General features: G+C 41.0%; 2 protein-coding genes across 4 annotated transcripts; both read right to left on the bottom strand.

Annotated features, from left to right (window-relative positions):
* Window positions 1-754: 754 nt before the first annotated feature.
* On the bottom strand, window positions 755-6,264 carry ccnp (cyclin P). The gene is made up of 9 exons (XM_053422137.1): window positions 6,211-6,264; window positions 5,085-5,204; window positions 4,847-4,922; window positions 4,417-4,595; window positions 3,715-3,813; window positions 2,665-2,820; window positions 2,424-2,582; window positions 1,267-1,445; window positions 755-1,083 (listed from the first exon to the last, which is right to left on the bottom strand). Exons 1-9 carry the CDS (start codon window positions 6,262-6,264, stop codon window positions 915-917), a joined length of 1,191 nt encoding a protein of 396 aa, XP_053278112.1. The 3' UTR covers window positions 755-914.
* Window positions 6,265-7,472: 1,208 nt separating this feature from the next.
* akt2 (v-akt murine thymoma viral oncogene homolog 2) lies at window positions 7,473-22,693 on the bottom strand. 3 transcript variants are annotated; one of them, XM_053423153.1, is made up of 14 exons: window positions 22,268-22,693; window positions 20,251-20,418; window positions 19,871-20,002; window positions 19,653-19,764; window positions 17,911-18,064; window positions 16,343-16,474; window positions 16,159-16,224; window positions 16,008-16,076; window positions 14,066-14,188; window positions 13,714-13,842; window positions 13,110-13,324; window positions 11,890-11,977; window positions 10,770-10,872; window positions 7,473-10,647 (listed from the first exon to the last, which is right to left on the bottom strand). In XM_053423153.1, the coding sequence occupies exons 2-14, from the start codon at window positions 20,294-20,296 to the stop codon at window positions 10,568-10,570; spliced, it is 1,449 nt and encodes a 482-aa protein (XP_053279128.1). In that variant the 5' UTR covers window positions 20,297-20,418; window positions 22,268-22,693; the 3' UTR covers window positions 7,473-10,567. The 3 variants fall into 3 exon arrangements, with proteins under 3 accessions (XP_053279128.1, XP_053279129.1, XP_053279130.1); XM_053423154.1 differs by lacking the exon at window positions 22,268-22,693 and adding an exon at window positions 21,995-22,139; XM_053423155.1 differs by lacking the exon at window positions 7,473-10,647 and having other exon boundaries at window positions 10,762-10,872.
* Between the last annotated feature and the right edge of the window lie 1,201 nt (window positions 22,694-23,894).

The raw sequence follows: 23,894 nt of genomic DNA, 5'->3' as shown, positions 1-23,894 counted from the left end.
AACGATAGGCGGACAAATGAGGACACAGCTCATTCCACCAGTAACACCACCAGCTACATTCATGTTGCCTGTGATCAGAAAACAGTTGCAATGGAAAGCCTGCACATGACTGAGCTCATTTTTATAGAGCAAGTGTAGGAGAGGATTGATGTTCCAGTTTGTGTGCATTTGTTTGCCTTACAAGTGAAAAAAGTACTATTCTTCACGTGAAGATGTACTGCAGCTGTCCCACGTCATTTTATTTCACAGCCAATCAGCTGTGTCAGCATGCTTACACATGTGACTCTGAAGCTTGTTTTAAAAGAAGAAAAAAAATAGTTAAGATGAAATCAGGCCCTCTTCCGTATTACTTAGTTTGAGAAACAAGGCTTTGGTCGGTCGAGGCTTTCATCATGCAGTTGTGGGTGTTATTTAATCTAAACTGGGTTTGGAACTGGGAGTGGCCAACTTTACAGTTATGCAGTGGGAAGGTGACTCTGAAGTCATTCTGTTTGATCAGTAGAAATCAATGTAGAAAGGCAGAAACTTCAAAATGTTGAGAAATTACTTGCTGAAGTAAGATACCTTTGCAGCAGATACTTTATTTTTACATTAAAATTTTCAAATATAGATATTATAGACAGCCCACAACCATTCCACAAATGAAAAGACAAGGACAAATCATTACAATTCAAATATATATATATATTTTTAAATCGGCTGCAATATAAGATCATAAAACATGTGCGGCTAGCCTTGCTAAATTACATGCATGCAGTTCTCTATCAAACAATTTGCAATAAATCTTTCAAACTTCTTCCTCACCCTTTTCCATGGTAAGGCCTCAGGATCCAGAGGTGTGGAACAAACAGAAGTCAAGTACTCAAGTCAAGTACCTCTACCTTGAAGTTCCGGGATTCTGTGAGTCAGATATGTCAAGTCCGTACACCCAACAGAGCCGAGGCCTTCTTCAGACCCGGGTGTCTGCTGACATGCAAGGTCTCTGGGGAAGAGAATTTAATAAAAGTTGTACAGGTCTCTCGTGTGTGGGCTTTGGCTGCAGCGTTGGCCAGAATGTGCATGATCGTCAGTAGGGCAGTCTCACTGAAACGCACAAAACAGTGAGGATTGATAGTGGATAATACATTTCAAAATCAGAAACAGGGCTATATGACTGCAGAGCTAACAATGTCGGAACTAAGGCTCGTAAAAAAGGGCATTGTGGTAAGAGGTCTTTGTTCAGCATCAAGTAATAGCAGACAGTCAGTTGATAAGGTGAGTGCACACCTGCCAACATGGATACTGGTGGCCAGGCACCATGCGGCCTCTCCCTCCGGGGTTTGGGGCTCTTGCAGGACTTGGCGGGACAAGCAGAGGGCGGCTCCAGCCAGCTGTGAAGGGAGGAACACCACACACTGGCCCTCCAGCAGAGAGAGCTCCAGCAGGTACCGAGCCATCAACACCACCTGGTGGCGCAAGAAGACAGTTTGGAATTAAACTTCAGACTTCAATTGCTGAGGATGCTTCCATTGAAAAAAAAAAAAGACACCATGACTCTTCATATTTACATGCACATTTCTGATAAAAGTGCTATGGAGGAAGTGGTTGTTGACAGCCAATTGCACTGAATCACAACTCTCAAACCAGAGTTAAGAGCAGCTCAACATGTAAAGGACAGTCTGCTGCGCGCCACCGCCTTCAATCTTAAGCATAGGTCTGTGCATTGTCAGAATTTATTGTCACAGGCAGGGAATTAAAACAACTTTTAAAAATGCACTGCAGTCCATACATTTTCCAGAGGGGCCGTTTGTGGAAAAGCAAACGTTGAGTCAGTTTTTGCCAGACATTTACTGAAACTTTTCCAACCAGGCCCCTGGTAACGTCAGATTAAGCCCATGTTAAAATGCAGTTAGAAAATTCCCAGAAAGTGCAGTACGAACAAGTGGATGTGTTAGTGAAGATCATAACACCTAACAGCATAAACAAATATACCAATATCTCAGAATAAAAGACATCAAGATTCAAGAGCTTTTGGTGATAAGGTCAAACGCTGGTGTTATGAGATTTCCAGAGCATAATTTACATGTCATGTTCTGCCTCCGACATCTAACCAGGTGCCTAATCTCACTTGATGTTGTGAATGCATATGTCCGGGAGAATCTTCTGCTGCTTTCTTCATAAGTAAAAGACAAAGTCTAGGAAATGTCTGAACATTATTTCCAGACATTTTTCGTTCTGAACATTCAACGAAATCCCATCCACCCAAAATTTGTTAACATTGCAGAGCACAGTGCAGGAAGATTCAGACAGTTCAAACTGTTATACAGGAAGAAAAAAAAAAAATCAGGCATTTTGATTATACATTTTTTTGTAATATATTTAGCATTTAACAAGATGAACAATTAACACAGGGTTAAAGCTGACAAAATATTTTTCAGATCTACCTTTAAACTGCAGCGAGCAATGGAGGCAAAAAGGAGAAGGAAGTACAGAGGGGGACAGTAGGTCAAATCAAACTTGAGCCCGTAGAGGACTTTGCGCTCCATTCGCAGTAGCTGATTCTTTGTGTAGGTGTGGTCCATTAAGTAGCAGAGTCCAGACACCTGCAGGAAGAAACAGACATAAGAACGAGGCTTTGGGAAATCTGTCTGCTGCATTAAGATGTCATTTGTGGAAGCAGCGTACCTCAGGGAGGAGACACTCTTCTTGCTTTGCAGCAATGAAGAGGCAAACCATGCCGAGGAGCTGCAGATTGGCTGTGGTCACCTTAATCTGACGCAATGAGCAGTTGACGAGGTGTATGGCCAGATAGAGGGTCTCTTCCTGGAAATGGATCATTTCCTGGTAGGAAATAGATACAATTTAATTCCACTTGTGAAAAAATAAATAAAAAACTGTTTGATTATTTTATTGTATTCTTTGGTTGGGTTAGGAAGTCACTGTATCTACACAGCAGCCTTGTAAAGATAAAACAAATGAGATGTGTCATTTAGAGAGCGTTCGGTGCACCGACTTTGCTGCTGTTAGTTAAAGGCAGGCTGGTCGTTTCCCCTGGTTTCCTTGTGTTTGTGCAATGAAAACTGGCTTAGTGTTTACCACACACGCATTTAAGTGTTATTGATTTACTCTTAACTCTCAGTAACAGAATGAATGAAAGCTGCTGTAATAAATCCTGTTTGGCCATCGATTTACTGTCAAAAACATCATGAACTACAATGGTACTCAGTAAAGCGCATAACTTTACCAAAAGTTTCCTTAAAGCCAATCAAGCTGCACCAAATTGTATCATTTCCATAAATATGCCAGATTTCCCCGTGATAATCAGTAAACATTTTGAAAAAAACTCAACTCATAATGTTGAATTAAGTGATACAATAGTTCCTGGATCCTACCCCTGTTGGGGACCAAAATTTAATGGGTTCTTCACTGAACCATATCGCATCCTTCCACAGTTACGTGGAGATCAGTGTTTTTAGAGTAATCTTACTTACAAACGTCGGTCAGGGATGACAACATTAGCTCTTGGAGGAGGTTACCACTTACAGCACATTTCATGTCAAACTATTCCTTTAATGTAGCCTGATCGCAACATAACATGGATGCTTTTTTAAAATGAAATGAAAGTATTACAACTTTGCATAGAAAGTCAAGACAGAGCCGAACAACAAGCACATGAATGAATATTATACAAGCTTTGCTTTGAGGATGAAGTAACCCATTACTAGTGACACTCACATGAACATGAATGAGCCAGTCTACCAGCACAGCTCGAGTGGCATCAGTGAAATGCCGTGGCAGGTCAGCGTTGGGAAAAGAGCTCCGTGTTTGAGTTCTCTGTAGGATGAAAGCAGGAAATAAGGAGCACATGGTAAAAGCTTGAGCTGTGTCTCAATTCAGGGGCTGCATCTTTTAGAGACTGCATTTGTAAACAATACAGTTCCATTTAAAAAAAAACACAAATGAGCCCTTCCATCCCCTAGAAATGAAGGCTCCAACAGTTAGATCCTTCCCAGCCCGACCTATCCCAGGAGCCATTCTTCCAAAGAGGAAATGGAGCTGGCAGGCGATGAGACGTCCAGTGCATGAGTATCAAAGTTTAACTCAACACATAAAAGACAGAGGGGCATTCAAATTTGCTCTTCATGTCTAACTTTAGCTCTGTTGCTAGGCAACAGCAATAAGGGCAGGACGAGCTGGTGTTGCCAATCACTAAAAGCCTCTGTAGACCAGACAGTCCTAGTTGGGTTCAGCCTTCACGGGCTGTGCGGCCCGCAAAAGGAGGCTGTCTCCATGGGCCGGACAGTCCGTGTCCTCTGAAGGATGCTGCCGCTGAATTGAGACAGCTTTAGTGTTAGTTTTCTGTGTTGTCCGTTGTAAAACGAGTCCTGCATACTCATACATGAAGCACTTTAGCAACCTCTCTTCATGTCGTCTTACCAAAAACATGACCAAAAACATTTCCCAGCCGTATGTTCGGTCCCATATGAGGCCTAGTTTCTCCAGGGCCGTCTCGACTTCATGGCGCAGCAGGCTGGGTACCAGCGCCTGAGGGCTGTGGAGACTCGGCAGGCCACCAGGGTAAAGAAGCATGTGCTCCTCCACACACCCGTCGACATCTACACAAGATAGAAAGGACAACAAGATAGTGTAACACAACATGCAACCAGATTGGTTTCAGCTTTACAAAAAAAAACATTGCTAAGAAACCAAATTTCCATGAAGAAAATGGCTGCTTAAATTTCATTATGCAATTTTACTGTTATACAGCAACTGTCATTCTAATAATTTCATGATAAATGTTGAAAAGTAGTTATCTGCATAATAAGGTACATTTCTCTGGGGAAATCATTGGTACTGATTGCACTACCGTCTGAGTGCGTCAGACTGTCTTCATGGAAACCCATGATGATGCCTTCACTGGTTTGCGTTAATAACCTCCTTTCCTGTAAACAGACAAACACCTTACACACGTGCAAATCACATCTGCTAGAAGAATTGTAAGAAGCATGACAGAGAAAATAGGAGACACCAAGACCATATATGTGCTGGGGAAACTAAGATGAGAAGATGCACGTTTCAGGTTATCATCAGGACAGACTGCGCACCCATCTGCATTCTGGCTCCACTTTGACAGGCACCTTCCTGGACTCTTCTACAGGCTGCCAGCGGTCTATAGGTCCACAGGCATTAGCCAAAGCTCTTAACGGGGCCCGCCTTTCATCCACCTGGAGGGACAAGAAGATCTTTTACTGTTGCAAACCTAGCGACCGAAAATAAAAATGTGCAGCCATTCTTTATGACCTCAACTGATACCAAAATGTCTCTGCACCTGTGACGCCTCCAATTTAGCTGCAAGAGTTTCTAGTCTAAAGAGTAAAAGAGACTGCATCACCCCTGTCCTTAAATCTGTACACTGGCTGCCAGTATAAACCACAGGATTGTTTTACTGCTCGCTTTTCAATCTCTTAACGGAGCTTGGTGGTCTGCCTGTGGTACCCAGGCTAAAATCTAAACATGGAGAAGCAGCTTATAGTCATTATGTAGCACAGCGCTGGAACAAACTACCTGATTATATTAGGAATGATGCATTCAGTGCACCTTTTAAAACCAGGTTAAAAACCTGGTGCCTTTAACTTAAATATTTTACAAGGACAAACCATCATTGCATTTTATTCAACCTGTATTTAAACAGTTCCATCAATAAGCCTTAATTCTTATTGAGATTTATCCTATTGATTTTATCCCTTTCCCACGTATTCTATTTAATCCACTTTATTTAGCTTGAAAACAAATTGTGGCTTCAGATTATTTAATAGTTTAAATTTGTTATGGTTTTTTATGACCCTGAACAGCACTTTGGATCTACCTGCGTATAAAAGGGGCTTTTTAAATCGGACTGCCTTGCGGCCGCAGGTCAGCCGGTGTATGTCGGTATGTTTTTCATGGACAGAAAACAACTTGATCAAATAGTGATTCAATTGTGATCGTCAACACTGATCATCCAATCAGAGACTCCCCGACAACGCATGGCAGCTGAATATAATTACATACATGTTGGATTAATATCCATTGGAATTTATTCAAACAAAACAATCCTACACGACTTGCTTATAAAACGTTAACCATGAAATGCTTAATTTCCGCCATCCCTCAGACACTGTTCAGTAATGCATCTTGGTGAGACATAATGGTTGTGACACATGTATGGAGCGCGCTGGTCCTCAGGCTCACCCTCTTGTGTAAGTCCAGCAGGGGCTTGGGGTCGGAGACGCCGGTCTTGGCCATGGTTACAGCCGGAGACAGAGTTTCCGTTCCGGGCCGCTGCAGCTACTTATCCACAGGTGTCGACGGAGGCCTGGAGCAGAGAGAGCGGCCATGCTGCCCGCAGAGAGCCGCTCATATAGACAGGTGAGGCAGGTGGACCCCACTGATTGGCACCCACCCTCCATGAACCAGCACTTCCTGTCCACGCTTTAAAAAATGCGTGTGTGTTTATGTTTTGTACAATGTGCCTATGACTTCCTTCACATATCGTTTTTATTATTGTACACTGAACATGGCGACAATGTTAACTTCTGATTTCATTCAATATATTCAAACTTTCATTCTAGATATTCGACCTCCTAATCCAGATATTCAAACTCGTTCAATATATTCAAACTTTTATTCAATATTTCCAAGTTTCATTCCAACTCTGTCAATATATAGTATTCATTTTCTTAACAGCATGCCATGATATATATATATTTATAAATATGTATATACATTATTAATATAGGCTACTTATTAAACTAATTTGATATATTTAATTTGTTTGTGTGTGTGCATATAAGTATGTTTTTATTCATTGTTTTGTTTGTATGGGCGTATAAAGATGCTACTTTGGCTGGTCAGTTTGAACCATCTTGACATGTACCATCATGTATCACTATTCTGTTTAATCAATATTCAAGAAGCATTGATCCCAACACACTACAAACTGCTCTTGTGCTGTTGTGGACCGTCATTTATTGGCTGCAATGCAATGTGTCTCAATGTGTGCAATCCATCATCCTTTCAATACATCCTGGTGTGGTGGGTTGTTTTGTCCACCCTCGTTCGTATATTTGAGGCGACAGAATAATGCAAACACTTTTGAACAATGCTGGTTACATTCATGGTCATAATACATCAAACTTCACCAAAGATTACTGTTACAGTATGGCTGGGCATTAAAACAATTTCAACAATCATTGCAATATAATTTGTGTTTAATAAGTGTTGGCCAGAGTTTCAACCCACAATTATCACTCAGGAGCAAAAATGTGTCTTTATACTTGACAGAAAGAATAATTATCATTTACATTTCTCATCATGATAATCAACATTAAGTGATTTCAAAGTTTTTATCTTGAAATACCTTTTGGCCATATTGTATGTTGCAGTGAACATAGGGGAAGCAGGTGGAGATTGTATACTGTAAAACTGCATAATAAGAGAAACACACACAGAGGTTATTCAGTAAAAATGTTTACTGGCACATTATAGTTGCAAATGTTATAAGCTACCATATTGTAGCAGGTATCACCCGTTACGTTGTAAAGTCTTGCAAAGGGGGGTTGAGACTGTCTACCAGGACAATGTCCTCCCCTTAAAGATTGCTTTTTTTTCTCATTGTCCTCTGAGCCTCAGCTAACAGCAACAAGCAAAGGAAAATCTTGTTACACCAGCATCAGTTGTGACAATCGTGACTGTTGATCACATTCAAATATACAGAGAAGCAAGGTAACCATAATAAAGCTGCAAATCAAACACTACAAAGCTGCAGGCCTCCCCTTCTACTAATTCTGCATTCATCAAGCTTTTTTTGGTATTTACACAATAGTGAAGAGGCACTTGTTGTGCCCGTGTATGCCTACAGGAGAGGTCAGGGTTTTAACTTGCATGTTTAACTGTGAAGCATTGCTTAAAGCGTGGCCAGCAGCAAGATTCAGTGTATGGCTTTACAACCAATATTAAAAAAGTTCAGCAGCACCCCCTATGGCCGTGATAGCAATGAAGGCAAATCCACAGTGGTGTCCCAACAGTACAGTGGTTGTGATATCCAGTCTTGCTGCTTCCTTAGCAGGACGCTAGGCTAGAGTATGATGGCTGTGCCTGAGCCAAGTGAGAAGAGGTGCTGGAGTTGTTAACTGTAAATCAAAGCCATTCCATCACATTATCGTCTGCAGGAGCTGGGGCAACGATCAGTCAAACATCTGGTGCTTTTTTGTTCCTGTGTCTTCTTCATCATGTTCACTCAAACATCTCTCAGTCACCCTCCATCACTCACACAAACTTAAATAGAAGCAAATCAATATGTGGCATGAGGTGTGTCCCAGCAAACGCTTTAGCTAAACCTTGCAAAAAATGGCTGTTTGGGTAAGTGCTCTGAAGAGATCATATCGAATTTACCTCTAGCTTGACCAATCTAGGGTTGTGTATTTTACACACGCTGAGCTAAAACAAACTTAATTATGCTAATTATAAACAGTGATTTCAATTACTCCCCATATAAATATCAAATTACTGATCATTAGCTAAACTAGCAATCTTCGGCCAGTAACCCCGTTGAAAGGAAGAACTTAATCAAAAAGAAAGCAGTTTAAAAAAACTTTTAATATATTTTTATATAATGTATACTTAAACAAGAAGTGTCTTCCAAAATTGAGAAATAGATGGACAAAAAAGGAGAAACACACAGAAGAAAAAAAAAACAATGACAAACAAAAAAGGTCTTGATGTTCCTTTAGTGAAGCGCAACCAACATCTCTTCCAGCAATATGGAATTGTACAACACTTGTCGACATGCGAACATTTCAATATGATCGCTTCTCTCGATCATGTGCTGTCAAAACCCCAAAACACACAAAGCATGAGCGGATCTTTTTAATTCGTGCCCCCTGTCTGCAGGTTGATGGTTGGTCGACCAGCCCGTGCAGCATGTAGCTGGACTGCAAAGCTACAGACTGTTGCTCCAGACATAGACCTACATAAATTTAAGTGCTTTGATACAGCATTAAAGAAAACGCTTAACCCAAAGTAACTAAACATCAACTGTGGAATCATTTGAAGTGTGAAAAATCCACCAAGTCAGTCAAGTTTTCAGCCTCATCATGAAGGCTTGACAACGATTGAACTTTTTCCATTCTTTAAATACAGGAACATTCAAAGGCTTATTTTTTTAAAACACATACATTGATATTAAAAAATTGAAAATGAACAAAAGATTGGTTCCTAACTCCTTGACTAGGGAGTGACAATCACTGGACCGAGGACAGCATTCGGCTGTGTTCGTCTACATTTGTCTCTCAAGACGGGTTGGGGGAAAAACTGTGATTAAGCGTACAGTCTCTCGTTCCCTCTTTCCTTCTATGAATCCTTTCTTTAACACGTAGCAAGACTGGCCTTAATGAAAACATACGCCTCCGACCAGCAGCGAGTTGGTCGGCCAGTCAGTCGGTCTGGACACAGCAAGGTGGACTCGAAAGAGCCGACTTTTCTTTCACTCTAAATTAAATTAATGCAGCATTTAAAGCAAAGATAAGCCATGCATGAGATCTTAGATCTCAGTTTATAATCCTGACTGAGTAAATTTTAGCGCCAAGCCAATCAAAGCCATCATAAATTACATGCTTGTTCCCTTTAAAAAAAAGGCCATTGATTGTGCCATGTAGTGTCTTCTCCTCAATATACCAGAAACAGTTTTGAGTTTTTTTTAAACATGCATAAAGCAGACAAATGGATGGTTGAGAATCAAAAAAATAAAAATTGTTCATACATTCTCCTGCACTCATATGCACACACCCATACACCCACGCATCCGCTCATGTACAAACGCAGTGCAAACACAGAAATGGCAACCCTCCTCCTCGCCCTCCCCCCATTTCCCCCCTCCCCACATACCAACGGTAGGAACTGTCCCACACTTGATTTGTAACAGCAAGTTCCAGAAAGAGCACTTGTTAAAAAAATGAAAGAAAAAAAAGCAGAAATATGGCTTTACATTTAAAACTGTAACAACTGATGAATCTTTCCTAATTTTGTTAAAATTCTATCAAGTACATTTGTGTCTATATATGTAGTCTATGCATGGGTTGTGTGTGTGTGTGTGTGTGTGTGTGTGTGTGTGTGTGTGTGTGTGTGTGTGTGTGTGTGTGTGTGTGTGTAGCAAGGGTACAGCTGGTAAAGAGGTGGGACTTGCTGGCATAACCTGGTTTTCAAAGTATCAAGGCTCTGATGTGTTGCCCAGTGTAGTGCAGCAGAGGTCCTGCAGGGAAGCCTAACGCCAGCCCTGAGAGGACGTACAGAGACAAAGCTGCCAGTCTATGCACACAAACCTGCTGAGGTCAGTCATTCACAGCCTGTGTGTTCACTTCATACATGATGATCTTGTCTGAATTGCCAATATGTGTATGTGGATATGTGCGCGTAAATTTAAGACCAAATGAAAATGTGTCTTGTGCCAGTTTTGGTTTGAGTCGTTCAGATTCCCCCCAGCAGTGCGAGTGTGTTATGTGGGATTGTGATTGTGTGTTAAGTCTGCCTGCTTGTTCAAGAGTCTGATTGATCATTCCCGTATGCTGGCAGAGTAGGAGAACTGTGGGAAGTGCGTACGCTGATCTGAATCCTCTGCATCTAAACTGTCATCTGGAGTATGCACAATGGGAGAGAGAAAAAATTCAAAATGTTGTTAAAACCCAGTTCACCAGAAACATGTGAATCAAATATTCAACCACAAATAGAAGGTGGACTGGAGCAGATCTACTTACACTTATCTGGAGGAGTTATCGTGATAGTTTGTGCTGTGAACTCATCATCAAAGTAGCGTGTATCCGTCTCTGATGTTACCTGGGGCTTAAATGGTGGAATAAGCTGAGGAGAAGAAGAAAATCACAAATTTTAAACTCAGATCATCATCTAGCTATCATACAATTCCAGAAATCTATCTGTTTGTACTTGGAATACACATCCCAAGAACCATTCAGCTTACTTGAATCACGCTTGGCATGTGTGTTTTTACAGGCCCATGGAAGTGCAGTGCTAAATTTGGTACATTTTGGATGCGTTTAATATTAATAAAGGCTGAATTAACAGGCAGCCAGCATTCTGATTACCAAGGTCTGCGTACTGAATCGAGCTTCAGACTTTGGATCAACAGGTGAAACAACTCTTTTTTTCAGCAGCGGTGACGCAGTTTCGGGGATCTGCAGTCAAGCAGCCGGCCTTTGGCTACTTCCAGCCCTATTACGCTTTCCTTTGAAAACTCATGAAGTCAGCAATGGATACGCTTGACTTCCATACTACTCTGGGAGCTGCTAAAACAAAGAAGTTTAGAAATGCTGCTGGCCCTGTGTGCATTTAAGTCAGGAGGGGCAGAAACAGAAATGTTGGGAAACGATGACGTAGACACTAGTATGGACAATGCCTCCATCATTCATGCTGCGCGCTGCCAACCGAATCGAGCCAGGCTGAGGTAGAGCAATTACTTAGGAAAACAACTGGCACCGGCCTCAGCTACCTCTGGTGAACGCAACATGGTTAGTCAATTACAATCGTGCTGACCCTGTTGTCTCTCCGTTTAAACCGGTAGACGTGTGCCTTACTATTAACTACGGCACATGTTCAGTGTACGTGAGTGATCACTTAAAATGTGTTTTCAGGCATATTAGTATGGACGGGAATTAAAACTGATACAGAGCCAAAACGCTTGAAATGCCAGTTTCAAGCGTTTTCAGTGTAGTAGGATAGTTGTCGCTTGAACTTGCTGCAGCTCAATTACTGCACCTCACGTTTACAGTTTAAGAAAGAAAGCTGTCACCATCATTACCAATGTGCAAGCAAACAGCTTGTTGTTAAAATATCACATCATATGTTTTACACCAGTGTCACCTTTCTTTCAGTGACATCCAGCCAGTTGATTGAGGTGAAAAACTTGTGGCTCATCACATCTTTGGCATCGTCTGGTCCACCTCCGAGCCTTTAAACAAAACAAAAACACCATCATTATCACACACTGATCAGCCACCTTTTCTTTAAACACATTATTGTGCAAACCTGTTCATTAGGAGTTTGACAACAAGCACTGATGATGTGTTGTTCTCCTCCCGACTTGTTTTTACTTATTTCTAGATACCTTCATTTCCTGACCACTTATAGGTGCACATGTTTGTAAGCCTGCAGGCAGGGCTCAATGTGCTAATTTTAGCAGTTGTTTGACTGTTACAGGAAACACAAGGTTCTACAACTAAACAACAACAATTATGTGCTTGTGAGGCCATTATCCCGGACCAAAACTGATCAAGCAGGAACACAGGCTTAAATAACATGGTTACTTATTTTGTAACTGAATATGTTGCGCCCACAATGAAAGATTCAGAAGAGTTATCAAGTGCAGCAGACGAGCCATAACATCCCAGGAAGAAAATGTTTTTTCCTCGAGCTGTTTGGATGCACCTTCACGAAGCAGACATTCAGCTGGGCAGCTGTTGTTTACACAATGAAATGGTACACAACCAGTAACCACCATTTATTTCCTATATTGCCGCCACATGGCTGATAAAAAAATAAAAAAGACACTGCACTATAGGAACACATAAATATGTTTGATGTAATTCACACAGTAATCTATAGTAATATCATAGGCAGAAGGTATTCAAGTTATTTTTTTTACTGAGAAATGTCTTGAACTGTACATCACATTTCTTTAATAATCCAATTTAAGGACTCATGGACAAAAACATTTGATTATGTTTGAGTTTATTTCAAAATATCAATACCGCTCCTTCGGAGGTAAGAAACGAAAAGGCCAAGGTTTTTGACCAGCGTTGGTGGAAATGAGGTGGTTACGTTGTTTCCCTCTTCTCAACTAACGCTTTACTAAAGTGGCTCACACACTGAAAAATTGACTCACGAGAGGAGATTTAGGTTAGGAAACAGTGACATTATGAAACCACTCTTACGGTAAAATCGGTTAGTCACAACATCTCTACATACCACTGTATCATCCTTATATGACTGTAATAAGAAGAGCTCATTCTATATCCTGATTAAGAGGATGATACTCCAGCTCCCCATGATTCACCTCCTAAAAGCCATTACAGTACACACACCTTTGTTTAGGATCCTTTTTGAGCAGGCCAGCCAGCAGGGCCTTGGCTTCAGGGGCTAGGTTCTTGGGGAAGCGGATTTCCTCCATGAGGATGAGCTCAAAGAGACGTTCGTGGTCCTGGTTGTAGAAGGGCAACCGACCACACATCATTTCATACATGACCACGCCCAGTCCCCACCAGTCCACAGCTCGTCCGTAGTCATTGTCCTCAAGCACCTGACGAGGTAGAAATGAATAGTTTAGAGAGAAATAAAGAGACTGACATTCAGTTAACTCAGAGGCAAGTGAGGGTGCAGAACTACCTTTTCATGTCATTGCACTCAAAATAACAATCAGTACACATTAAGCAGCACTCAATCAAACTGCAGAGTTTATTACTCTCTTCGAAAATAAAAAGTGAAACAGAAAACAAACTTTAAACCTTAGTTTTAGATTATTAAAATTATAGGTTCACCAGCTTAGTAACTCTCCCATCATCAACGTTGCTCCAAAAATTCCAGCATGATCACATCAAACATCCTGATCAACTTCACTTACAGCCCTGTGGCATCAGTGCGTCTTTACATAACCCAGGTCACTGAAGTCCACAGCTATTGTGATATTACCTCTGGTGCCAGGTACTCCGGGGTTCCACAGAAGGTTTTCATGGTGGCGCCATCTGTGATCCCCTCTTTACATAACCCAAAGTCAGTTATCTTTATGTGGCCATCCTTGTCTAGCATGAGGTTCTCCAGCTGTACAGGGAATGAGTTAAAGAGTTAAATTAGTTGACAACTGGAACCGGAAGAAGTATTAAAAAGATGAGTTAACTGGCAAGAGCTCATGGGTACAGAGCAAAAAAAAGTTAGTTGTTCAAAATGTTGATCATGACAATTTAACATTACAGCATATTCAGAATAACCCTATAGATACTTTAACAATATAGTGCCAGATTATGAGAGCAAGCAGATATCTTACTTTCAAATCCCTGTAAACGACATTGCGTGAGTGTAGGTACTCCAGTGCTGATACTATTTCTGCACCGTAGAATCGTGCTCTGTCTTCTGTGAACACCCTGTCCCGCGATAAGTGAAAGAATAGCTGTAAGAGAATAAAAATGAACAGATGAAGGAACAGTTCCTCATTTCCCCACAGATATTAAATCAAAATTCTTCCTTCTAATTGATTTCTTGTTCCTTGCAGATCATCTAATGTGTGCTTTTAAAACAAATTAACTTTTTTAATCTAAATCTTTTGGATTATCAACCAGCCCACAACATATTTATTTCTTCTGCTAAGGACTCTTTTTTTTTTATGGTGTTTGTTAGTTAGCAGGATCACTCCAAAACTACATGGAACATGAGCAAAGAGGCAAGAAACCATTACATTTTGTAATAGATCCACATTAACAGGCAATTCCAGGATTTTTCCCCACCTTCTTTGACATGGCAAGATAGTGCCCTTAAAGTTTATTTAAGTGACAATAGACATTAACATTTGTACTTTAGCCCAAAATGTAAATGTGCCAGATTTAGCCATACAGCTTGGTTTCATCTGCAGTCTCTAGTAGGTTGATTGTTAAAAAAAAAAGAAAAACATAGGGCTGGACGAAATGGAAAAAAATCTCATCATGATAAATTTCTTCCCATCAGTCGATATATATATATTGTGATATAAACCCAATAGCCTGAAAATAAAATGTTTGCACATTTGTGTTTATGTACAATCTTCTTATGTACAAATGTTTTTTCTTATGCACAAAACAGATTGAAAAACAGAGTCGCTCCTTCTGCATCGCGTTCCGTCATAATCTGCAGGAAGAACTTCTGTCTGCAGGAGTCTGTGTGTGTCTGCTTCTCTCTGAGGTCTGATAATCACATGTGTTTAGCTATTAATCGATGACGTCGGTCCATGTCTCTGGATCATTTCAGTCACTTTACCCCTTATGTCCTGTGTGCGTCACGTTACATCACGTGTTGTCTAAAGCCTGAAACATGCTTCTGCGTTTTCACGGCCCGTAAGCGCAAGAGCCCTTCCGGGTCCCTTACGTGCTTATGTATCCCTTCTTACGTGCTGACGGGTGTCGCCCCACTTTTCTAAAATTTACGGCAAAGCTCCGCAAGCTCACTCAGCCCGCAAGGCTGTGATTGGTCTGCTCTACATCCCTTCTGGAGCTGCATTTCCGGTTTCATGCCCCATAATACAGGCAGAAACAACGGGAGATTTAGAAGAATGAATATGGACCAAATAGAAGAGCGTTTGGCAGAAGAGATCCGAAAGTATGTCCACTTGTATAACCCGTCACTGACTGGCGTATTTGTCCGCCTGAAAAAGGCTACAAGGAGCCGCAGTAGCTATGTAAATAAACAATCGATGAAGAAGAAAGAAGGCATCTCTCAGGTCGTCTTCGACAAAAAGCATTACTCTGCCTAGTGTTCTGGCGCGGAATTGCTTTGTAAGACGTGCAACGGTTGGGGAAGCATGAATGACAACGAGTCTTGCGCCACAGCGGCGTGAAAAGACGCAGACGCAGTCGCAGAAGCATGTTTCAGGCTTAACAGGTTTAAACATGTGTCTCATAAACTCTGGATCGAAACCCGCTGAAACTATGAATGTAGATGAAACATAATTATGTCCAGCGACTGTATCGATGCAGAGTAGTCCACCTCTGTGTGGGAAAAATGGATAGAATGAGTTCTATCAACATTTTACCGACCTGCCATACATTTCTACGGAGGAAAGTTATATCCAGCCAAGCCCTACAACAACACAGACTTGTGTACTAAAACACTAAAGCATATAGACATACAGTAACCAAGCAATCCCTACAACATATTAACAAGTCAGCTCAAAACTGTTCTTTTATCATAAAATCAATAGCACACACACAGGTATAAAAAAAAAAAATTGTAAAACTTACTTCTCCTCCATTTGCATACTCCATCACAAAGCATAGCCGGTCATGTGTTTGAAATGCATATTTTAGTGTCTGCCAAGGAAGAAACAAAAATATTTGTTTGTATTACACTAAATAAACAGTCCCTTAATTTTAACAGACACTAGTAACTTACCGTTAGAAAGGGGTGCCGTGTATTTTGGAGAACTCTGCTTTCAGTAACTGTGTGTGCGACTTCATCCTAGAGGAAAAATAACCACACAAAGACTTAATTAGAGCATTAGCACAAGATCATGTAGCAACAGATAGCTCGAGCAGTTTAGAGAGAAGATTTGACCATGATTGTGATCAGCACTAACTTTAGCAATGATGACTTCTTTACGGAGGATTTTCATGGCGTAGTACATCCCTGTGGCCTTTTCTTTCACCAGAATGACTTTACCAAACGTCCCTTTGCCCAGCAGCTTCAGGTAGTCGAAATCACTCATGGTCTGTAAGAGCAAAGGTCAAAGATAAGCAATGATAAAGAACTGCTGATGCACTTACACCACATTGAGCTTATACCCAGTTTTCATTAAAGACACCATTCCTTTATCTCAATTCAGGGGCTGCATCGTTAAGAGGCTGCATTTGAAGACCATTTGCGTCACAGCGGCGCGCCCAGGCTGTCCTATTTTGAAGGCTCCTCTAAATGCATCCGTCAATCCCCCAAGCAATGAAGTCTGTAACAGGTAGATCCTTCCCGACTCAACCTATTGATTCATTGCATGCAGAGGTTTATGTTTAAAAAAAAGGGGTTAATGGCAGCCCCCAAGAAAACATCAGAAGAACACACTTTTCCGAAAGGAATGTGAAAAAAGCAAGGGGCATTCAAACTTTCTCGTAGTGTCCAAGGGCTGCTCAGTTATTAGGCGACAGTAGTAAGAGTAGGACAAACCAGTGATGCAGATTGTTAAAATCCTCCACAGACCAGACTGTCTCATTTTGGTATGTCGCTTGTGGTCTATGCTGCCTATGAAGACCACATCCTTCGTAGAAGCAGCCCGTGAATTGAGACACAGCTAATGAAGGTTACATCTGTGAGTTTCGATTGGGACTGTGTGTAATGTAAAATAAAAAGAGCCTCTCTGAAATGTACAGAGAGCATTTTGATGTGTCAATGGATTCCCGTTGTACTGTCCCTACTGCTGAAGTTTTTGCACTACATCTGATGTATCCTAACACACGAGACATGACATGACTTTCTAAAATAAATGTGAGTATAAATTTGAAAACTGTGCCTCCTGATAAGGATTTGGAAAAAAACCACAAGGAAGACATTTTTAAAATCTGAAAAAATTACTTCAATGACTTATAGTTAAGCAGGCACTGGTCACTATTTTACTAATGATATAAAAGAGTACAAAAGTATTAAGATTTCCACACATAAGGATTTAAATAAATACTCCTCAGCGGCTGTGACTGAGAGGGTATTCCTCTAACCAGAAGGTCAGGGGTTCAATCCCAGTCTTTCCTTCAGGCCCAAAGTGTCTTGGGCAATATAATGAACCCTGAATTGCCTCTTATAGAAGTGTCGCCCATAAATGCACTTTATGAACATTTTTGTGAATGTCCTGTAAAGTGCTTGGAGTGTTCGTCAAGTTTAGAAAAGAGCTATATAACACAGACTATTTATATAAGTACAGACCATATAACATGTGTACATACATTTCACACCTCATAACAAAGTCAATAGGCCAAACATTCAGTTCACTTCATGTAAATCACATCAACAAATTTTCCCCTCCAATCATATTAAGGTTGCTTCACAAAAAAAAGCCTTGAGAAAGAGGCTTAACGTTTTAACAACTTGCTCAATAAAGATGAGCTTAGCTTGACAAACATAGCAAACACTCAGCTGCCAGGCACTGCTTGTGCAAATACTGACCACTTTTTTGTTGGACTTGGACATAGCAATCTCCATCTCGTCTGTGCCGCTGCTGTCAGTTGGAGAGCCAAATTTGATCTCCATGGGCTCCTCATCATGCTGCTGACTCTTCAGGCTATTTGCCACCGCCTGGATCGAACGCATCCATTCCTCCCTGAACCAGAAGGAAACACACACCACCCTTATCAATTTTAGCCTATTCCTTTTCACATTACTCAGACTTTACTCTCACAAATATGAAATGTAAAAACAAAAGAGCCATAACTACAAATTGTATTCATGTGTTCACAGAGATGATATAGGAGCACCAAAAATATATCTTAAAAGAAAAGGAGAAAGCTCAGTTTAGAAGGTGGAGGATAATCTGTACTATTCAGTGAGGGGGATGCTGGGATTTAGTACTTGGCAGAGCCAACGTAAACAAACTCAATGACGATTGCTTAGGTTAGGGGTGAATAATCAGGACTAATCTGGCAGTAAATTCTATTTTGAGCATGATGGTCTTTCCTACTGCTCTCACACACAAATTAATTCCATTGCCTGTAGTGAACAATGGACCATTTGGACCTTCTGTGTTTCATGAAAAAGGTCCTTGTCTCTTTGGCTCCATCCACCCAACAATGTTTGAGTTTTAAAACATATTACTGCTAAGTTTACGCCTGCCATCCACACTACAGAGTTTTCAAGGACCTAAAACGGACTACACTTTTACTTTGAAAAACGCCAGGCTGTATTGCAGTCTGAACAAGCAAAAACTGATAAGTTTGTAAACGATGATGCTATCACCCACCTTCATTCACTGATTGGTTATTATCAGTCATGACTTGAATACCAACAGTGAATGCAAAATGTTGTGACAACTTAATGTCAGAGACAGAGCCACCTTGGTTTGTTTCTCTATTGAAACATTTTCTGTAACTAAGCAACCAACCCAACTGCAGAGTAAACTGTTTACACCAGTATGCAAATGAAAAGGGTGTGTTAGCAAGGATAGGGAATATTACTGATGCTGAGCTCGAATACTTGTTGGGACGGAGATCGTATTATATTGAAAATGGTGTTTTAAAAATAAAACATTACAATGGATGTAACATTCTATACCATTTTTCACACAAAATGTTGTATGTATGGCAGTAACAGGCGCACACATGCACAAAGGTCACCGTCACACACAACAGATTAAGAGGGACAAGTACACTGACTTAAGAGTGAAAGATAAGTTCTGTCAAGATAGAAAGAACTGCATTGATGCCACACCTGCAGTTGAAACTGTGATATTTTACTGTCTGTGTGGATGGTAAAAACTGTATGGATTATGGCGCAAGCACGTGGTAGCTTGAGGTAAAGCAACCGAGTGAGTGAAGGTGCTGCAAATAGGGCTGCAGACACCAAGTTAGAGATCGTATATGTCACTATGAGAGGTGTTAAAGGTGTTTTGGTTCATTATGAATCTGTAGTGGGACTAATTGGAGTATGGCACACCGCTACAGTCTAAATAGAGAAACACTATCCTGTAGAGCTCGACTCTCATTCTAACTTTTCGTAATTAACGACACAGTAAAACTTGTTTTGCTCCACAGCAGAAATCTTTTTCTAGAATTATTTATTATTAGTTTGTGTTGTGTTTAAACATGAGGCAGAGGATTTTACTGCACAGCAAGTAAAATCATGAGCATCAAAGCATCTCCTTCCACAAGGTCAGAAAATATGACTTTAGACCAAATAAAATCCTTGTCTCTTACCTCTCTTCGTTGGTATCCACATGGAAGGTGCGTTCGATAACCGAAGTCCACTGCAGGCAACGAATGACAAACGTGTTGGGCCTAGGACGCTCTGTTTTCATCAGCTGGCATTCTACAAAACAGACATGTCAGGTTATGCTGAAAATTTCAAAGCATCCTCAACCAAACATAACCTGGCAATTTCATTGAAATGTGACAGCCAGATCTGGAAAACTGACCTGCGACAGAGAAATTGTTGAGCGGCGGGAGGCTGTGGTCACTGGACACCTCAGGCTTCTCTTTGTAGCCAATGAAGGAGCCATCACTCTTTAATATGAAGTAGCGAGGCCGCCAAGTTTTAATGTATTCACCTGGAAAACACAGAAGGGTGAAGATTTTTGAGCCAAAAAAATTATGTTTGAGCACTTGCTTAAATTACTAGCCTTAAATTAACTGAAAAAAACTGAGCACTGTGGTTCTCAATCAGTGAAGGAGTTCCAAACTTAACAGAAACATTACAGGGGAGGTTTTGTTATCAAAAGATAGTTATATCTATAGGTAGAGACAGTCACATCAATGTAGACGCAAAATGATGGACAGCGAAAAGGGCCCCCCTTACCTCTCTTGTGGAGCCATCCCTCTCTCACAACACTGACTTCATTCATGCTGGGGCAGAAGACTGTCTGGGTTGGGAGGGGGCTTCAGACAAGCTGGTGGAAATGTGCAAACTGTTCCTATTGGTCGCGTGCCTGACAGTGGCTCAGATACAAAAATACCTCAATAATACCTGGAGGAAGGGAACAGAAAGAGATCTCATTAATAGATAGATAGAAAAATACAGAAACAAAGCTCACTGAAATAGCTTAAACATGTAGTTACAACATTCATTCATGTGGCAAGAGCTATAAACCAACCACATCGGAAAAAACGTCAGAAGAATTACAACATGTCCAGTTAATACTTTAACACATCAGTGCACTTTCACTCTTTGTTAAAAATTAAAAACCTCTGCTAACTTGTTATGGTGTGAACAAAAAAGTGGTGTGACTTCTGACTATTTATAATGAAATTTCTCACATAGCTTTGCGCAATTTCTTTTTTACACTCAGTCTTTTTTTTTTTGATGTAGAGGAACATTGAAACATAAATTTGAACAGACGACGTGTCTAAAGGAAGTAGCAATACAGCAAGGGAGGTGAATACAAAGAGTAAAACTTATAACTGTCTCACCACGGCAGTATGAATACATTCTTCTTGTGAGCAACTGTGCTGCCTTGAAACACAACTCCCCAACAAACAAAACTGCTGAAAGCTGCATGTCTGCTCGGCCCTCATACGTGACCATCTAATGATTTTGACAGTGACATCCACACTGGGACGAGTACAACGACTATCATGAACCAACTGGAAATTAAAGGGCAAAATAAGATACTCTCCCTAGCCTCCACTGCCAGATTGTATCTTAACACATGTAGATTCATAGTGATGGTGTTATACTGATACCAGACTAAGATCAGAGAATTTGGCATTGATGCTACTAAACAGGAAAATGGAACTAAAAGCTATTTTTTTGACAAATGCAATAACCTCCAATGGATCTCGCTGAATGTTGAAAGGAGGCCTTGGTGATCAGGGTCAGCCCTGAAAGAACAGCTTACGTTAGATAATAGGTTTAACAGAATTTCACAGCCCTTGTTCGAAAGTGATGTGGTTGAATGTAACAGTGCATACAATACAGTGAGCACGACACAAATAGTTTTTAAATGGCTTTGTTCACTCTTATTATTGTTATTATTACTACCATTATTATATCTGTAATTATTCAAGATTCAAATATCTTTATTGTCATCACACTCAGGTACAATGACATTGTAAGGGGATAATATATATATATATATGTGTGTACATACATTTTAAATGTATAAAAAAATCATATTAAAAAAAAAATAGCAAAAGTATCAGCATCAACCAATAACTACGTGCTGAAAGATAGAAAATATAGCACTTTGCTGGACAGATACTTTCAGAGTGCCAAACGAATTTAAAAAAATCTGATAAATACGATGAAATAAATGGAAAAAAACAATTGAGTTTGTTTTTAAACACAGGACATTAGTACTGTAGAAGTAACCAGGTATGTGGTTTACATGTAGCCCCATTTGAAACAAGAAAAATAGGTATAAATACAACTTTATTCAGATTAAACTTGTAATATAATTCTGTGTAACTGATGATTAAAATAACAGGCTGTATTCAACACGGCCACAAGCCACCCTAAAGTAAACACGACTCGTAGCGTGAACACATCCTCATCTCGGAGTAGCGGCTAGCTAGCTATCTGAGGCAAAGTCAACAGACGTTACCTTCAAAGTTCAGCACGGGTCGTTAGATTCTATCTCGGAGCTCAACAAGAAACAAGTTGCCTCGACACTTAAGCCGAAGCTTATGGACAATCTGGGGCCGAGCGTCGCGCCAGACAGACCAACAGCAGCGCGGACACTGACCGTGACCGCATTACGGCCAAACAAGGCAGCTAGCCAACGTAGCAGGCTTCGAGCTAATGGCTAGGTAGCATGTCAGTTAGCCACTTGCGCTACTTCTCGTTAACCCTCCTCCTCTCCCCGGCTTCTACTTACCGAGACTTTAGAGAGACGAAATTAAGCCAAACCACGCAGTCGATCTGTCCCCGGAGGAAGAGGCTCAGAAGTCCGCGGCACAAAGCTCCTAGCTGTTATCACGCAAAGCCCGTGTGTATTGAACTCTGTCAATGATCACACAGCTTCAGCGGACAGAGCTTGTATTCTCCCCTCACAGCGGCGGCGTGTTCAGTCTGTTGCTGCTGCAGTGGCTCAGCGAAGCGAACGTGAACCGCACCGAGAATACAGTCCACCGCGCTCCAACCTTATGCCTTAGTACAAAATAATGATTGAAATCCCGGTTAGACGGAGCACAGAGCTGCTGCTGCTGCTTCTGCCAGGGTTCAGTGTGGACGGTCGCCTGCTCTTCGCGTGGAAGCCCTCCTCCTCGTCCCGGCCAGACAGCGCACAAGCCCCGCAGACTCACTCAGAGACGGGAAGTGACGTACGAGGCCAGAGGGTCCACCACGCACTGCACCTGAGCGGTCGATGTGAAAGTACACCGAGTACTGCGCTGAAACCTTAACCCCGGTCCAGCTGCACACCGTTGGATTACAGATTGTCCCAGGGATTAAAAATTCACGCGAAGCGTGTCTTCATTTAAAACCAGCGTCCCCGCCTCCTTGGTGAACCAATAACTTTCTGCCCAGAGGAAAGCACCTGTTTTCTTTGGTTGCCAAACACCCAAACCACAAGCGCCTGCCAGTCCCCTATGAAATCACATTTAAATGTAACTAGATGAATCTCAATTCAATTTGAATCTTCGCCAAATTGCATTCACTTAAAAACATAAATTCCTTAAACATGGTAGATTGTTTACCCCCCACATCAAGATCCATGAAGTACTCCCTGAGAAATCACTGGAAATGTTGAAAAACATCCTATCATGCAACTCTCCTATCAAGAGCAAAGACAATTCCTGTATCTGGACCAAAATCCGATGACTTAGTTCTTGGGTCTTACCTGACCTCTTCACAAAGATTCATTGAAATCAGTGTAGTAGTTTTTGCGTAAGCCTGCTAACTAATAAAAAAAACAGACACAAACATAGCCTCCTTGGTACAGGGTAAGATGATTAGCATGTTCTAAACAACAGCAGCAACAATAATACTATACTAAAACCAATCAGAATTTAAAAGATTACTTCCTCTTGTGAAATATTCCCAGTAAACAGCACATGTCCACCTGTCCCCAGTATTTCTGCATAGGAGAGCTGTATCGATAATCAATTTCATAATAAAAGTAAGAAATAAAATGGGCCACTACTACCAAGTGTCAAATTATTGATTGATGTGTTTCAAGTAGGAGAATAAATATGAGTCCCCTAACAGTCCTGAAAACTTTTAGCAATGTTCATGAATTATTCTCTGAGAAATCAACTAATATGTTGCAAAAGTGTCCAATTTCTCCAGGGAAATGTGGGAGAAAGTGGAAAAGCTATTCTGGATCTGTCCCCTGATCCAGACAGATCTTAATAAGTTCTTTCCTGACACAAGTCCGTACAGTATTTTTGCTAAATCTTACTTACAAACGAACAAACCGATTGAAAACACGATCTCCTTGGCAGTGCAAACTAATGCTACAGTATTTTGAGTGAAGCAGGGAATAAACAAGAAAGAGGCAATGG

Source organism: Pleuronectes platessa, chromosome 5 (genome assembly GCF_947347685.1).
Source record: "Pleuronectes platessa chromosome 5, fPlePla1.1, whole genome shotgun sequence".
In the NCBI taxonomy this organism is placed as follows: Eukaryota; Metazoa; Chordata; class Actinopteri; order Pleuronectiformes; family Pleuronectidae; genus Pleuronectes; species Pleuronectes platessa.
Note: the sequence above shows the minus strand (reverse complement) of the source record. Positions and strands in the feature narration are given on the sequence as shown.

Coding starts and splice junctions, on each gene's coding strand:
- ccnp (XM_053422137.1), bottom strand. CDS start 6,264: ATGGCCAAGACCGGCGTCTCCGACCCCAAGCCCCTGCTGGACTTACAC. Junction 3,814..4,416: donor TGTTTTTGGTCATGTTTTTG/GTAAGACGACAT, acceptor TTCATCCTACAG/AGAACTCAAACACGGAGCTC. Junction 2,583..2,664: donor AAGAGTGTCTCCTCCCTGAG/GTACGCTGCTTC, acceptor TTCTTCCTGCAG/GTGTCTGGACTCTGCTACTT.
- akt2 (XM_053423153.1), bottom strand. CDS start 20,296: ATGAATGAAGTCAGTGTTGTGAGAGAGGGATGGCTCCACAAGAGAG. Junction 13,325..13,713: donor CGGAGTACCTGGCACCAGAG/GTAATATCACAA, acceptor CTACCTCGTCAG/GTGCTTGAGGACAATGACTA. Junction 10,648..10,769: donor GATAACTCCTCCAGATAAGT/GTAAGTAGATCT, acceptor TGCATACTCCAG/ATGACAGTTTAGATGCAGAG.